This window comes from Rhinoderma darwinii, chromosome 4 (assembly GCF_050947455.1).
Source record: "Rhinoderma darwinii isolate aRhiDar2 chromosome 4, aRhiDar2.hap1, whole genome shotgun sequence".
NCBI lineage: Eukaryota > Metazoa > Chordata > Amphibia > Anura > Rhinodermatidae > Rhinoderma > Rhinoderma darwinii.
Genome location: NC_134690.1, coordinates 44,359,075 through 44,373,564, shown reverse-complemented (window position 1 = coordinate 44,373,564; position 14,490 = coordinate 44,359,075). Strand labels below are relative to the sequence as shown.

The 14,490-nt window shown below is 39.7% G+C and overlaps 1 protein-coding gene across 1 annotated transcript in view; it reads left to right on the top strand.

Moving 5' to 3' along the window:
- KCNS3 (potassium voltage-gated channel modifier subfamily S member 3) overlaps positions 1 to 13,693 on the top strand; it is a 93,758-nt gene extending 80,065 nt beyond the window's left edge. The window contains exon 2 of the mRNA XM_075863872.1: positions 12,001 to 13,693. Within this exon, the coding sequence (XP_075719987.1) occupies positions 12,044 to 13,510 (1,467 nt within the window). The 5' untranslated portion in view covers positions 12,001 to 12,043 and the 3' untranslated portion in view covers positions 13,511 to 13,693. The remainder of the gene's footprint in view (positions 1 to 12,000) is intronic.
- The last annotated feature ends 797 nt before the right edge of the window (positions 13,694 to 14,490 follow it).

Sequence of the window (14,490 nt, the reverse complement as noted above, 5' to 3'; positions counted from 1 at the left end):
TAACTTTATAAATTGAATGGGCCCACAATTCTATACGATACCATCTGGTATTACATAAGGGTACCACTTGTGTTTTGTGTACTTTATATGCATACCATATGCCTTCCAATGTTTTTTATGGCTCTAAACCAGCCATTCTTACAAGCAGTTTAGGGAGAAAACGTTTTTGCACAGATTTTTACGTACAGAAGACATTTTTCAGTCTCCATTGATTTAAATATTGGTGTACAAACCCCGTCCAACGGAGCATAGCATGATTTATTTTCTCGTACGGCGGCTCATGGAGGTGCGGATATTTGTATGGAGCTGTAATAGGTCGTTTTCATAAGTCCTTAGTGTTAGTAATTTCTAGAGATGTCTGCAGTGGAGGAGGCTATGAGAGCTGGTGCATTAGGCACATGAAAGCAGAGAGGATTAGAGGTTTTTCTGTGCTTGTGCTTTTAGTGCAGTGCTCAGGAAAAAAAACCATTAATAAGTCAAATGACTCTTATCGCTTCTTATACTTTTCTACTTGTTTTCACGTTCCCCTATAAAGCTAATCAATCTTCACTCCGCTCTTAGCCATTCTCTAATTGGAAACGTCCCTTTCATATGTATTGCAAAAATGATACATGTGAAAGAGAATTTTATTACTGCTGGAATGCTAATATCTATGCAACCATTTAACACAAAATAAGCCTGTCTCTATGATGCTGTCAAATGCAAAACCCAAAGCAAGGAACGCTTAATCAGAAATGTATACAAGCTCCAGGGTGGGTCTGACATCAGAATCTCCCAAAGAACAGCACATGTAGGCAATGTTCACTCTAAGGGTATGTTCACACGGCGGGGGTCCGTAACGGCTGAAATTACGGGGATGTTTCAGCCTGAAAACATCCCCGTCATTTCAGCCGTACCGGCATGTGCAGGCGCTTGAACGCCGCGTCAATTACGGCCGTAATTAGCGCTGCTATTCATTGGAGTCAATGAATAGCGGCTCCAATTACGGCCAAAGAAGTGACAGGTCACTTCTTCTACGCGGGCGTCTATTTACGCGCCGTCATTTGACAGCGGCGCGTAAATATACGCCTCGTGTGAACAGACAAACGTCTGCCCATTGCTTTCAATGGGCAGATGTTTGTCAGCGCTATTGAGGCGCTATTTTCAGACGTAATTCGGGGCAAAAACGCCCGAATTACGTCCGTAAATAGGCCGTGTGAACATACCCTCAGCCTTTGTAGCCAATGGACCTTGGCACTTTATCTGTGAAGGGTCAGTTCACACGTTGCGTAAATACTGCGGTTTTTCTGCAACGGAATTCTTTGCTGAAAATCCGCAGCAAATACAGTAGCAGCAAAGTGGATGAGATAAAACAAATCTCATCCACACGCTGTGTAAATACTGAGCGGAAAAAAACACAATTAATTCAATGGCGAGGTAAAACCCACAACAAATTGCAGTTGTTGCGTTTTTTGCGGCGGGTTCGCTGCGATTCCACCGCAAAAAACGCAACTCAGATAAAAAAAACAAAACTCATACTTACCCAGAAGTCTGTGTTCCTCCCTCCAGCGCGGCCTCCTGGGATGACACTTCATCCCATGTGACCGCTGCAGCCAATCACAGGCTGTAGCGGCGGTCCATTGGGATGAAACATTATCCCAAGAGGCCGGCCCGGATGATGTCAGAGGGCCGGCCTCCTGGGATGATGCTTCATCCCATGTGACCACCACTGCAGCCAATCACAGGCTGCAGTGGTCTCCTGGGATGAAACGTCATCCCAGGAGGCTGGCCTGCTAGCAGACCAGCTAAGTACTGCAGTTTTCTGCAGCAAACATTCCGGGCGAAAAACTGCACCACAGTTTGGTGCGCTTTTTCGCCCTGAATTCCCTGCGGCACCGAGGGCGGATACGCTGCGTCTTCACATGACATTTAAACAGTGCAATTGTGGTATGCACCATATACGCCGAAGGTATCCATAGGGCCCCATTGACATGACGTATATCAAAAGAGTTTCCTTTTGGCATACGTTGGGGAGGTGTATGTCGGCATACCTTTTTTTTTACTGTACGGAATTGCGTAGCAGTTTAGTAAGAAAACTGATGCTGTTACGTCAGGAGCTTGGCTGTCAATCACAGCTGTGCTACGTACCAACAGTAAATCCGCGGGTGGCTCAGCGGTGCCCGCAGGTGGACAGAGACGCACTAGTAAGTCCAAATGCCTTAACTTACAGGGCATTGGGACGCACAGTACATGTACGTCAAAATTTGCCTAGGTGGCACTAAAGAGACAGTTTTCTTTCTTCTAGAAGAGAGCTATTTGCATACAATATACCCCTGAAGAGTAAGCGTCCTCTTACACATGGGCCATGTAAACGAGTGCCGATCAATGAAAGAGCTCGTTTGATCGGCGCTCGTTTTCTCCTTTCACAAGGAGCTTTGTTTGGGGAGGCACTATCATTACTACGATCGCATACATTTTTATCATGTTGGCAGCAAAAAATTTCCTGTTTACACAGGGAGATATGCTGCCGACAACGATAATATTTAATGCTGCATAAACTATACGATCAGCCAATGCTCGTTCATCGGCTGATCGCTGCCCTGTTTACACAGTGATCGGGAACGAGCGTTCACATGAATAATCGTTTGCCTGATAATTGGCCCGTGTAAAAGGGCCTTAACAATTTAGGCACAACGTATGAAAAGAAGCACAAACAAAATCTGTAGATGTTACTCACAGCTGCCAAATAAATTCTAGCTGTCAATTAAACTGATGGTTTTTATGGGCACTTTACTGGTTTTATACAGCCTACATTATTAGATGAAAGTATGGAATGTTCACATGGTGACAAATAATTGTGTACGCTGTTCATACTGGTGCAGGACATCACTCTCCAGTCTAGCCCATGACTACGTTGTTCATTTTTAACAACTTCTAGTACCTACTGTGGTCCCTAAACTTCCAGTCTAGCAACCTCTTCCCTTGTAAAGTACTTTACTTAGAGATTATTTTCACTTAGGCACTAAAGGACCCATTACACGGGCCACTGTTTGGGCAAACGAGCGTTCATAATAAAACTCATTCCCAATCATTGCTCTGTGTAAACAGGGCAACGATTAGCCGATGAACGTTCAAACGCTTGTTCATCTGCTCGTTTAACCGGCCAATAAAATGGTCGCTATTCGGCAGCACATCTCCCTGTGTAAACAAGGAGATGCTGCCGATATGATGCAAATGTATGGGGACGAGCGATCGTAGTTATGAGTGATCGTCCCCATACATAACCGATCATTGCTCCATGTGAAAGGAGCAAACGTGCACCGATCAATGAGCTGTCTTGTTGATTGGTGCTCGTTTTTACACCCCATAGCTGGCCAGGTAATAGTACCCTAACTTTTGACCAACATTATTAGGCACTTGTCACCATTTCCCCTTCTTTTTTTGTATCTGACCTTTCTTCTCTCTACATTCAGCACCTAGGAACTATTTTTTCTCTTTCTGTCTACATAATGGGCCATCCTGCTGCTCAGAATAACTACTGGTGACCACGGCTTTTGTGTCTATGATGTGTCTAGAAAGTGGTCACCAATATAGGAAGGCATCGAACCTTGAGGAGAAAAAGGCCTTCAGAACCGGTAGAAAGGAGGAATTGAGTGGAACAAACATCAATATGTGATAAAGTATTTTCTTAGGTTACAGAAAAAAGTTTAAAAATGGAGATGGAAACAGATGCACAAATTGGGTATATGTTTTTTGCGGCTCCCTAGCATAATTTTGGCCTGTAAAATATCATGTATCTGGATAAATTTGCTGGTACGTAGTTCACAAATCCCATCCCCTAGAGGAGTTGAAATCCCGATCTTTGCAATGTCTGATCAAGTAATTACATTACAAATTCAGATTGCCTTTGCAATGATCAATTTATAATTATCAAATGACATGAAATTCTAAGGCAGAGATTTACACAGTGTTATTAAAAGCTTTTATAGGTCATTCCCAGTTTTCTATGCTGACGTGGCCCTGTAATTCTCTGCTCCCTGCTGTCAAACCGAGCTAAAGAGTTATTACCGAAAACGAAAATAAATACACAGGGATAATGAGGATATGATAAAGGCCCTGAGAAATTAGTGATAGCACAAGGAATAATAGATTACAATGCTCAGATTTCCATGCAATGGTCTTGTCATATACTATATGCTGAAGGACAAAGATGTATAGGCAAATATAGCATTTGTAGAGGTACTGTGCAGATATGGCCATTGATAACTATAGATTATAGAAGTAGAGGAATTTGTAATATTTAAAGGGGTATTCCCAAGATTAACATTTGTCGCCTATCCACAGGATAGGTGACAAATGTCTGATCACTTGAGGCTCCACCGCTGGGATAACCACCGATCACTAGAATGGGGGTCCTGTACCCCACGTTATTCCACCACTATCAGTCTTTGCACGATCGTAGTAAGGAGGAGCTTGAATGAAGCGGAGGTTGAGCATGCGCTCTGCCAATCCATTCAAAGTCTATGGGATTGACAGAGAAAGCTGAGAAGTACGGGGGGTCAGGACCTCTAGTAATCGGTAGAGGTCCCCAGTGATGGGCCCCAGCAATCAGACATTTTTCCCTTATCCTATGGATAGGTGATAAATGTTAAACTTGGGACAACCTCTTTAATGTTGTGACCCTGGTTTGCAATGTACTGAACAGTGGCTTACATAGAAGAGAGGGGAAAAGGTATAGCAACGATCAAAATTAGCACTCATTATGAAGTCGTGTTTTGCCACCCAGGACAGAAGGGCTTGGTGTTTGTTTCTCCCTCCATGCTCTTTCCAAGACCATTGCTCAAATACTCCACAACTTGCTTGCTGATAATGTAGTTCCTCTGGGGGGGGGAGTCCTGCACAGGTTCTCACCACCCAATAGTAAAGGGGATGGGACCAATCAGGGCTGGGCCCTCTGTCTCCAAGTGCCCCATAGTAGCTTTATAGTCCTCCTCAATTTTAAGTGTATCCTTGCTACTAAGCATTTTCCTCCAAGCAAATGTTTATATATACTCAGCCATAGTGGTAGACCTGGCTTTTGTATAGAGTTTCAAATAGTAAAAGTGATGAGCGAAAGTTTGAAACTTAGTTTCGACAGTGATTTGGCAAATCTGGATGCTTGGTTCAGCCATGTGGCGAAACACACTTCTGGTTTACATAGGTAAAGCAGCTGTGCCTGATACCGTAGCTCGTCCCACATAAATTGTGCTCATCTTTTTGCGTTGTACTTTTCTTTATTTTTTTTATCTTTTTTTATTGAAAAGGTTTTTTTCGTTTTTTGAACATCTACAAACACATGTTTGGAGTACTATTACTGCAAAAGAACACATAGAATATATAGTTGACAATATTACGGACACACAGATCCTATATAGAATAACATAAATAAACATAATGTAGAAGTTCATCTTAGAACTGTCAAGATCAATAAACCAAAAAGTTTCCTAAAAAAACCTCAACTAGACTAGATAGACCCACATAAACTAGATTAAGGAAAGTATGTATATAGTAGATAAGAATTTAGGTCTTGTTTTTCCAAGCTAGCAGCTCCTCAATTCTCACAAACCACTGGTAAATGGGATGGGGATCTAAGGAACACCAATGTAGTGGTATTAGAAGTTCAGCAGCCGTAGTCCACCAGTTTGGAAGGTCATGCTTGGTAGGTCTAAAATGGGGTGTAGAGGCCCATAGTAAACTCAGATCTGGTTATGGATTAATGTCTATTGTGAATTTTTTTTGTTACATTTTCTGCCTAACCTGGTGCCAAAAGCCTTCCAATATTGAGCAGGAGAACCAAATATGAGACATTGAACCCGGTGATGTTTGGCATCTCCAAAACTCATCAGTAGGAGGGAGTTTGGTTATTTTTAAAAATACTGAGGTCTTGTACCAACGGATCAATGTCTTAAAAGAGTTCTCTTGTACTCTTATAAAATTGTAAAAACCATGAGAATGGGAGAGAATAAAGCGAGTCTCCTCATTCGAAATTTGACTGCCCAATTCTGATTGCAAGGTTTTGAGATAACCAGCTTACCTGGAGAAGAAAACACTATTTGTTCTTTATATAACTTAGAGAGCAGTTTTCAGGGCAATTTAGGAAGCAATAGAAAGTTTTCCAGCCTGCGTTGTGCTTAACACTAAATATTTTGTATGGTCCATGTAAATATACGCAAAAAATGATAAACCCACAGCACAATATAAGATCACTGATATGATAAACCCACAGCATAAGATCACTGATCTTTTTAATTTCGTTTGACAAAGCATTTCAAGACTCTACCAGTCTCAGATCGTCTCTCACATTTGGAGATCCAGTGATTCCCTCATTGTAGAGATCTTTGTAGGACCCATGGACCGTACTTCTAATGGTCACACTGGGTAGTACGATCTACAAATGTCACAGATAGAAAAACTGCAATTCTGGGTAAAGAGCACATCTAAATACACAATTAAAAAAAACTTTTTTTTTAGGTGGGGAGGGATGGAGTGGTGCATATTAGTCTCAGGATCTGGGATTGTTGGTGTTTGTTGTGCGTCTTAGGTTTTCTGCAGAGAAAATCTGGGTCTTCAGCAGAAATACATTAGCATTGCGGAAATACAGAACAAAAAAAACTTCAAAGTAGCAACAAAATAAGCAAATTGTACCAGAAAGCAAGAAGACCTTGACTTCTAAAGTAATAAAAAACTTTACTCCCTCTCCCTAGTTTCCCACTAGAGGAAACTTTTTATAATATCAACTGATAAAGCTTAGGACTTGGTCTACCAAGCTTCAGAAGTAAGTTTTGAAAGGTGGTGGTATAAATCACTATGGGCCATACCCTAAATTGAAATAGAAGCAGCATATATGTTGTTTTCCTAGTTTGCTTAAATTGCTGACCATGGATCTTGCCTTTGAGAAAGTAAAACAACTATTGCTATGTCATTAGCAATTATTTGGTCACTATATTTTGCAATATTAGCACTGTTTGGTGGTTTTCACTTAGACATTGTGTCTCATTGCTGCTCAGACACTGTACAGAATATCATTTTTGCAGTGTATGGTGATAGTAGCACTGTATAGGATTGCTATATAAGTAACATTATGGAAGAGTTACTTGGCCAATGTATGGAACTGATATTTATGGCCCTTATCCATGTTTTTTGCCCTACATTTGGCGTATACGCTGATAAAAGCTTCCAACGTATATACATTAAATGTAAGCTTTGAAAGATGCCTAAAAGTGGCATCTTTCATCCATAGACTATAAGGGTATATGTTAAATGTATACATCTTGACCTATCATGACCTCTTTTCATGACATATGTTAAACAGATACCATTATAGCGTATGGATGACAAGCACCACTGTCATACGTCACCCATACGCTATGTTAAAAAACAAAACTTAAACCGGTGGAATAAGTTTTTTATTTAAGAATGCCAATGTGTGGAGTATAGTCTACTACGCTATTTCACCCATTGAAATAAAAAAAAAGGTATACGGCGTATACCATCCTGATGGAGCCCTATAGACCATCTTTTGGCCTCCGTTGGGCTAAGGCCTCACTATGGAGACGTTTAGCGGGTATGTCGAGAGCTTTCGCAACATAAACATCCTGTAGTCCACTATATTGATCCCCCTCTATTCTTAGTTTATAAAACTTAGCTTTTATTGAATTATTTAGAAAAATACTGAATTAATGTGTATTATTTATAAATAGGTAAGGCCCCGTGCACACAACCGTAAAAATTATCCGTAATTGCGGACAATAATACGGCCCGCAATTACGGACCCATTCGCTTCTATTGGCTGCAGACACCTTTCCGTATCACTACGGATAGGTCTCTGTGCCGTAGAAGTGTACCGCAAAAGATAGAACATGTCCTATCTTTTGCGTTTTACGGGCCGTGCTCCCATACTTTGTATGGGAGAACGGGCCGAAAATGCAGGCTGCGACCATGTGATTACGGGCACGGCCGTGTGCATGAGGCCTAAGAGATATTGCGATTTAAAAACGATCGCGGTTTCACGTCATTTCATTTATCATGGCTAAAACGTTGTCTAATTTTCTCTTTATCAAACAAGCTCGCTGCTCATTTTCTAATGGAAATAATGAAATTGATGCATAACTTAAAAAACAAAGCAACACTGTCTACAAAAAATGACCTCTGAGAATTTTATGGTGCTCACAACATTAGTTTTTTCCTCCAATAAGGACTTAAGCCAAAGACCCATCAATTCTTGAATAAAACTAGATATTGAGTGTGTTTATCAATATATTTCTAATGGAATTCTTCTTAAAAATGACATTTGTCAGCAGTTTTGAGACCTCTGATATTGGGGAGGGCATTGTAACCATGTTTAGTTCCCCCAGCGCCGCGGTCACGTGTGTTGATGCGCAAGTGCTCCTGGGCTCTCCTCACTGCACAATGCCAGCCCCTCCCCTCTACTTTGAGTGAAGACTGTAGCTGTCTCCTGATTGGCCACTAGAGCTGTCTCTCAAAGTACAGAGTTTCACTTGTGATTGCGGCGCTGGGAAACTAAAACAGCCATTTCTCGGTTATGCATCATGATTGACCGAGACAAATGGTTTGGTTACAATGCCCTTCCCCTCCTCCATATAAAGCGGTCAGCAGTGTTGAGGCATCAAAACCGTTGACAGATTCCCTTTAAAGAGTGTCACCAAAATGCTGTTTTTCAATATTTTTGCACCAATTATTATAAAATCCTATTATAAATATATTCTGCACTATGTGACTGTGATTTTCTTCTAGTTACTTACAATGCAGTTCTATTTTATCTATGTATCTTAACAAAATGGCTACTCAAGAATAATCATTAGGGGTTTTCCCTTGTCCAGCCCTCTCAGAATACAGGATTTAGCAGCTGATTGGTTGATCATGCCACCTGACATACTCTGCTGATTCGGATTGGTCAAAGCCCTCACTGTAGCTCCAGTGTTTAGACTCATTCAGACACAAATTTACCTTTTAGAGTCATTGACCCACATTAACAAAGCAGTTTAATCCAGTTTACAGAGCAAACTGTGCAGCTAAAATGTTGCAAATAATCAGGTGACATGATCAACCAATCAGCTGCTAAATCCTGTATTCTGCGAGGGCTGGACAAGAGGAAACCCCTAATGAATATTGATGACCAACCTTTTTGTTAAAAAGTAGCTGTTATTTCGGGTGACTTTCTAAAGAGAGACATTTAAGTCTGTAGAAGAGAAGTAATGTGTTTTTTTTTTTAATGCTGTAGATATTTATTTTTTACTTGTAAAACTTCTCTAGGGGCAGCCATATTGGAGGCACACACTTTACTCCTGTATTGTATTTATAGACAGTACAGCAGGATGTGTGTGCTTTATGGCAGTTGCAATTTAGTTAGGAGTTAATGGACAGAGAAATGCTTAAGATTATTACAGTCTCTAGAATGCGACCAGGGAGTGACAGGGGAGCTGAATACAGAGCCTTATGTATGTGTAATACATTGCTATTCTATCATATCTAGTAACAGTAGTACAAAAGATCTGTCATCTGTTACTAAATCCACTGTCCTCTAAAGATAATGAGATGACTCTGCTGATTCTTCACCAATCTACACAGCAATTCTGAAAACTGAGCTGCTGAAAACAGGACATGTCAGTTTATTCTGTATGCTATAGTTGCCAGCATGAAAACTCCAATATTTCCGGTTAAAAATGTATGGAAAAAAAAGTAAAACCATTAGATTTAAAAAAAAAAATGTTTATAATGAACGTCATTTTCTAAAAGATACATTCAATTTAAAATGGAAGGAGAGTTATCAGGTACATTTAATGTCGCTACAATATTTCACAAGACATCCAGTGTTGAATGTAATTACAGATCTTTAAAAAGTAAAGAAAAAGAAAAAGTAAAGAAAAAGAGGAAAATAGACATAAAATAGACAACATAAAAATCTGGTGTTCTGGTCAGAATACGGCTTCATGGTCACATAAAACGGATGGAAGAAATGACAAGTTATAATTCTCTATGCTTATAAGTGTTATCAATAGGTAGGTGAAATCAAGGTTAACCGCCATGAATCCATCGTACTGCGGCATTGTATTAAAGGTTAGAAAACATAGCAGCAGTTTAAGAAAAGGTCTACGCTTTGTGCAAATACCCTTTAAAAAATAATGAAAGCATTAACAAAACGCCGAGCTCTATAAAAGAGATCTGGAAAAAGTGTAAGTAAATGTCAATCAAGGAAAAATTGGAAATCGGTGAAGCATAGAGGATTTTTATAGTAATTACAACAGAAGGTAGAGGTTATTTCATGCCTATAGATCCCAAATCAGGAAAATAAACCTGTATTTATTTATATTTATAGTGACAGCATTCACTTCAACACTGTATTTGGGTACGGAAAACATTACATGGATTTGAGATTTCTTTAATGTCCTGTATACTTGAGTTATATTGTAAAAGCACACCGTTTTAAAAGGGTTAAGGGGTCGTCCAATTTAGACATCTAAAAGACCCTCTTGAAATGGCCAATAATGGGTCCTGCTGCCAGGATCCCCTTCCTTGGAAATGAAGCATTAGACAGCACACATTTAAATCAATTAGTTGTATGTGTAATGCTCGCGTGAGACGGGTCCTCTAGGGGAAGAATTGCTCTTTGCAATAATAGAGCGGGGGACCACCCTTTTACATCCATATATCCTATAGGATATGGTATTATAGTAGTGCTGGTACTGTAAGGTGAGTTTGGCTGGCCAATGGCTGAATGGACTTTAAATCTGACAACCATGTTTGTGAGCGATAAATATTTTCAGATCAGTTGTCACGTCCCGTCTCTCCCTCCTAAAAGAAGTTCCTATAAAGGGCATTGCTGAGCAGAGGCGACATTAAGCGTAATATTGCAACATTGATTGACAGAAGAACACAAAATGACTATTACCAAGTTTTTTGCAACAGTCAAATACAGTACGTTCATATGAAAGGGGTTCTTTGGGACTATAGCATTGATGGCCTATCCTTAAGATAGGTCATCAATGTTCGATCGTGGGGGTCCAGCCTCCGAGACCCCAGGCATTAGCATAATGATGGGGCCACAGCACTTCTGCAATTGCCTAGACCCCAAAGAACTTTAAAAGGGTTTGATTAAGAGTCTATTCACTTTTTGTTTTGTTTTCTTTATGTTCGGGGCATACGCTGGTAAAATCCACAGTTGCTATGTTGACCATAGGCCACAATTGTAATAAAAATACTGTGCATTTTTTTTTGTGGTGGCCAGCCTTATAGGAAAGCACAGCATGCTAGTAAAAACTATATTGATGTATACCTACCCAGTAGACGCCAAAAGGAAACACTCTTGGTATTTGTCAGTCCCATAGGGGTCTATGTACCCGTTTGGCTTTTGCACCAGGAGCAGTTTTCAGTGCATATGCCAAACCTTCACACTGCAGTGTGAACCGAGCCTCATTAGACAATCTCTTTCCCTATGCCCTAGTAAAGCATATGGACATCATAGAGTGAAATCTCCTGCCCAGGATCCCCCCTCTATGTGCCAGAGTTAGTAGCTACTAACTAAGAGCGGCTCTAACTCTGACTGATTGAATTATTTAAATGGTCGACATGTAATACCACATCTGTTATTCAGGAACAATGTACGGCCAGATGCAACTTTCTTTCGGGATAAAAACCGACAGTGGGCGGTCTTCAACTGGTTAAATTGGGGCCCCTTTTTTGTCTGGTTAACACTACCACACCTCTAATCACCTGGGACAGGAGGACTTATTCCTTTCCATGTACCTTTAGTTAACCCTGCACAGTTTCTCAACACCTTTAAAAATAATTGATGCAGTCAACCTGGTCGAGGCTTTTTCTCTCCAGGGGCCACCTAGCAGCCACATGGTCTGCCTCTATGGTACATATGCCCTTGGATTTTACCCTAAGCATGTTTACAATGAGATTCTATGGCTGTTTCAAATGTTTAATAATTTTTCTAAACTCTTTTTGTTTTACCCATAGGGGAAATGTAAATCCTTGAGTTTCCAAGTCACAAGAAATCAAGATGGTTTATGGAGAATTCTTTCATAGAACCAGAAGTGATGATGAATTAGTGAAACTGAATGTTGGGGGTTTCAAGCAATGTGTGGCTCAGAGAACCCTTCAAAGATTTCCTCACACCAGACTTGGAAAACTACTAAACTGCCATTCTGAAGAAGCCATACTTGAACTTTGTGATGACTACAATGTTGCAGACAAGGAATATTACTTTGATCGGAACCCTTCTCTATTTAGATATATTTTAAACTTTTACTACACAGGAAAGCTTCATGTCATGGAGGAGTTGTGTGTGTTTTCCTTTTGCCAAGAAATAGAATATTGGGGGATTAATGAGCTCTTCATCGATTCTTGTTGTAGTAACAAATATCAGGAAAAAAAGGAAACGGTCTCGGAAAAAGACTGGGATGATAAAAGTGATGTCATGAGTGTGAGTTCATCTTCTGACCAGTCATCTGTTTTCGAAAAGGAACTAGAGATGTTTGATTCTATAAAATATGGGAACTTACGAAGAAAAATTTGGATCCGACTAGAAAACCCTGCCTTCTCCCTATCAGCCAAGATTTTTGCTATCTCCTCAATAAGTGTAGTCTTAACCTCCATTGTAGCTATGTGCATCCACAGCATGCCTGAGTTCCAGAAGGTTGATGACAATGACCGAGAACTAGAAGATCCTGTCCTCGAAGTGGTGGAGATAATATGTATCGTGTGGTTTACCACAGAACTTGTTGTACGACTTGCTGTAGCTCCATCCCAGAAAAATTTTTGGAAGAACCCAATGAACATTATAGATTTTGTCTCCATTATACCATTTTATGCCACTTTGGTAGTAGACACCAAGGGTGAAGAGAATGCAGGAATAGAGAACATGGGAAAAGTTGTTCAAATACTACGGCTTATGAGGATATTTCGAATTCTAAAGCTTGCAAGACATTCTGTTGGGTTGAGATCTTTAGGAGCTACTTTAAGACATAGCTACCATGAAGTTGGACTTTTACTTTTATTTTTGTCTGTTGGAATTTCCATATTTTCAGTCCTTGTTTATTATCTAGAAAAAGATGATGAGCTGTCCCCTCTTGAGAACATTCCCACCTGCTGGTGGTGGGCTACAATTAGCATGACCACCGTGGGCTATGGTGACACTCACCCGGTTACTTTATACGGGAAGCTTGTCGGCAGTGTTTGCATCATTTGTGGAATACTAGTGGTTGCTCTTCCTATAACAATTATTTTTAACAAATTTTCTAAATACTATCAAAAGCAGAAAGCAATCGATGTGGATGGGTGTAATGAAGATGAGCCAAAAGAGAAATTTAATGATCTCCCTTATTTTAACATTAGAGATATTTATGCAAGAAGGATGAATTCCTTCATTTCAAGTTTTTCTTCTGTTGGCATAATTGCAAGCAATGACTCAACAGATGCTTCCAGTATCCAAGAAATGGAGGATTCTTACACTGCATCATTCAAGTGACAATTCGAAATCTTATTTTCTGTGCTTGCCATGATTTCTCACTTATATTACCTCTTGCTACCTCCATCTCCAGAACTTCGAAACTTTTTAAGTTCCCAAGTGTCATTTGGTTCCTCATAGCACTTAATTCTCAGGGTATGACTCGTAGCCATATTTAAGAAAATATAATGCTACTAAATTATATTTAATATTGTAGCACATGCTTTATTTTATTTTTTAAGAATTTCATAATTTGCCTCTGTTTTATTTTTGTAACATTTGTTTTTATATAAAAAAAAGCTTAAAAATATTTTATTGAACGCACATGAAATAGTTATTTATTTTACCATTTACTGAAGATTGATTGTCAGTTCAGTACAGTGGTTCGGCTTCTTATGTTTTAAAAAAGAAAAAAATGCTATTAATGCTATTTATACTGTAATTTATAAAACAACACCTACCTGCAATTACAAGAATCATTATATCAGAGTTTATTTTGTTTGAGTTCACCACAAAGGAGATGATATCATGGAGAACTTTGGATTAGTAGTATCTAGAGTCTGTGGGTTGATTTATAAATGCCAATATTTAAACGGTGTTGTTCTTTGAATGAAAATTTTTGATTTTGTGATCACCTTTTAGAAATTTTTGAAAAGATTTTCAGTATCTTAAATGGTAAATTGGGATTATCTGTGAAGCTCTAACAACCAATTACCTTGCAAACTCTAAGGTCTTATGCACACAAGCTTATTACGGCTCTGCTACAACCTTTGAGCCATAATAAGCACCCATAAAGTACTATGGGGTCATACTGTACCCTCCATATGCCTCTGTTTTACGCTGAATCCAACAGAAAAATAAAATGTCATGCTCCATCAAAAGCCATATTACAAAACGGTTTCCCTCTCGAAGAAGAATTACATAATACGTTGCTGTAATGAGCACCATTAGGCGGTACATGAAGTGCCTATATCTCTAGTACAGAGTGTGCATGAGGCCTT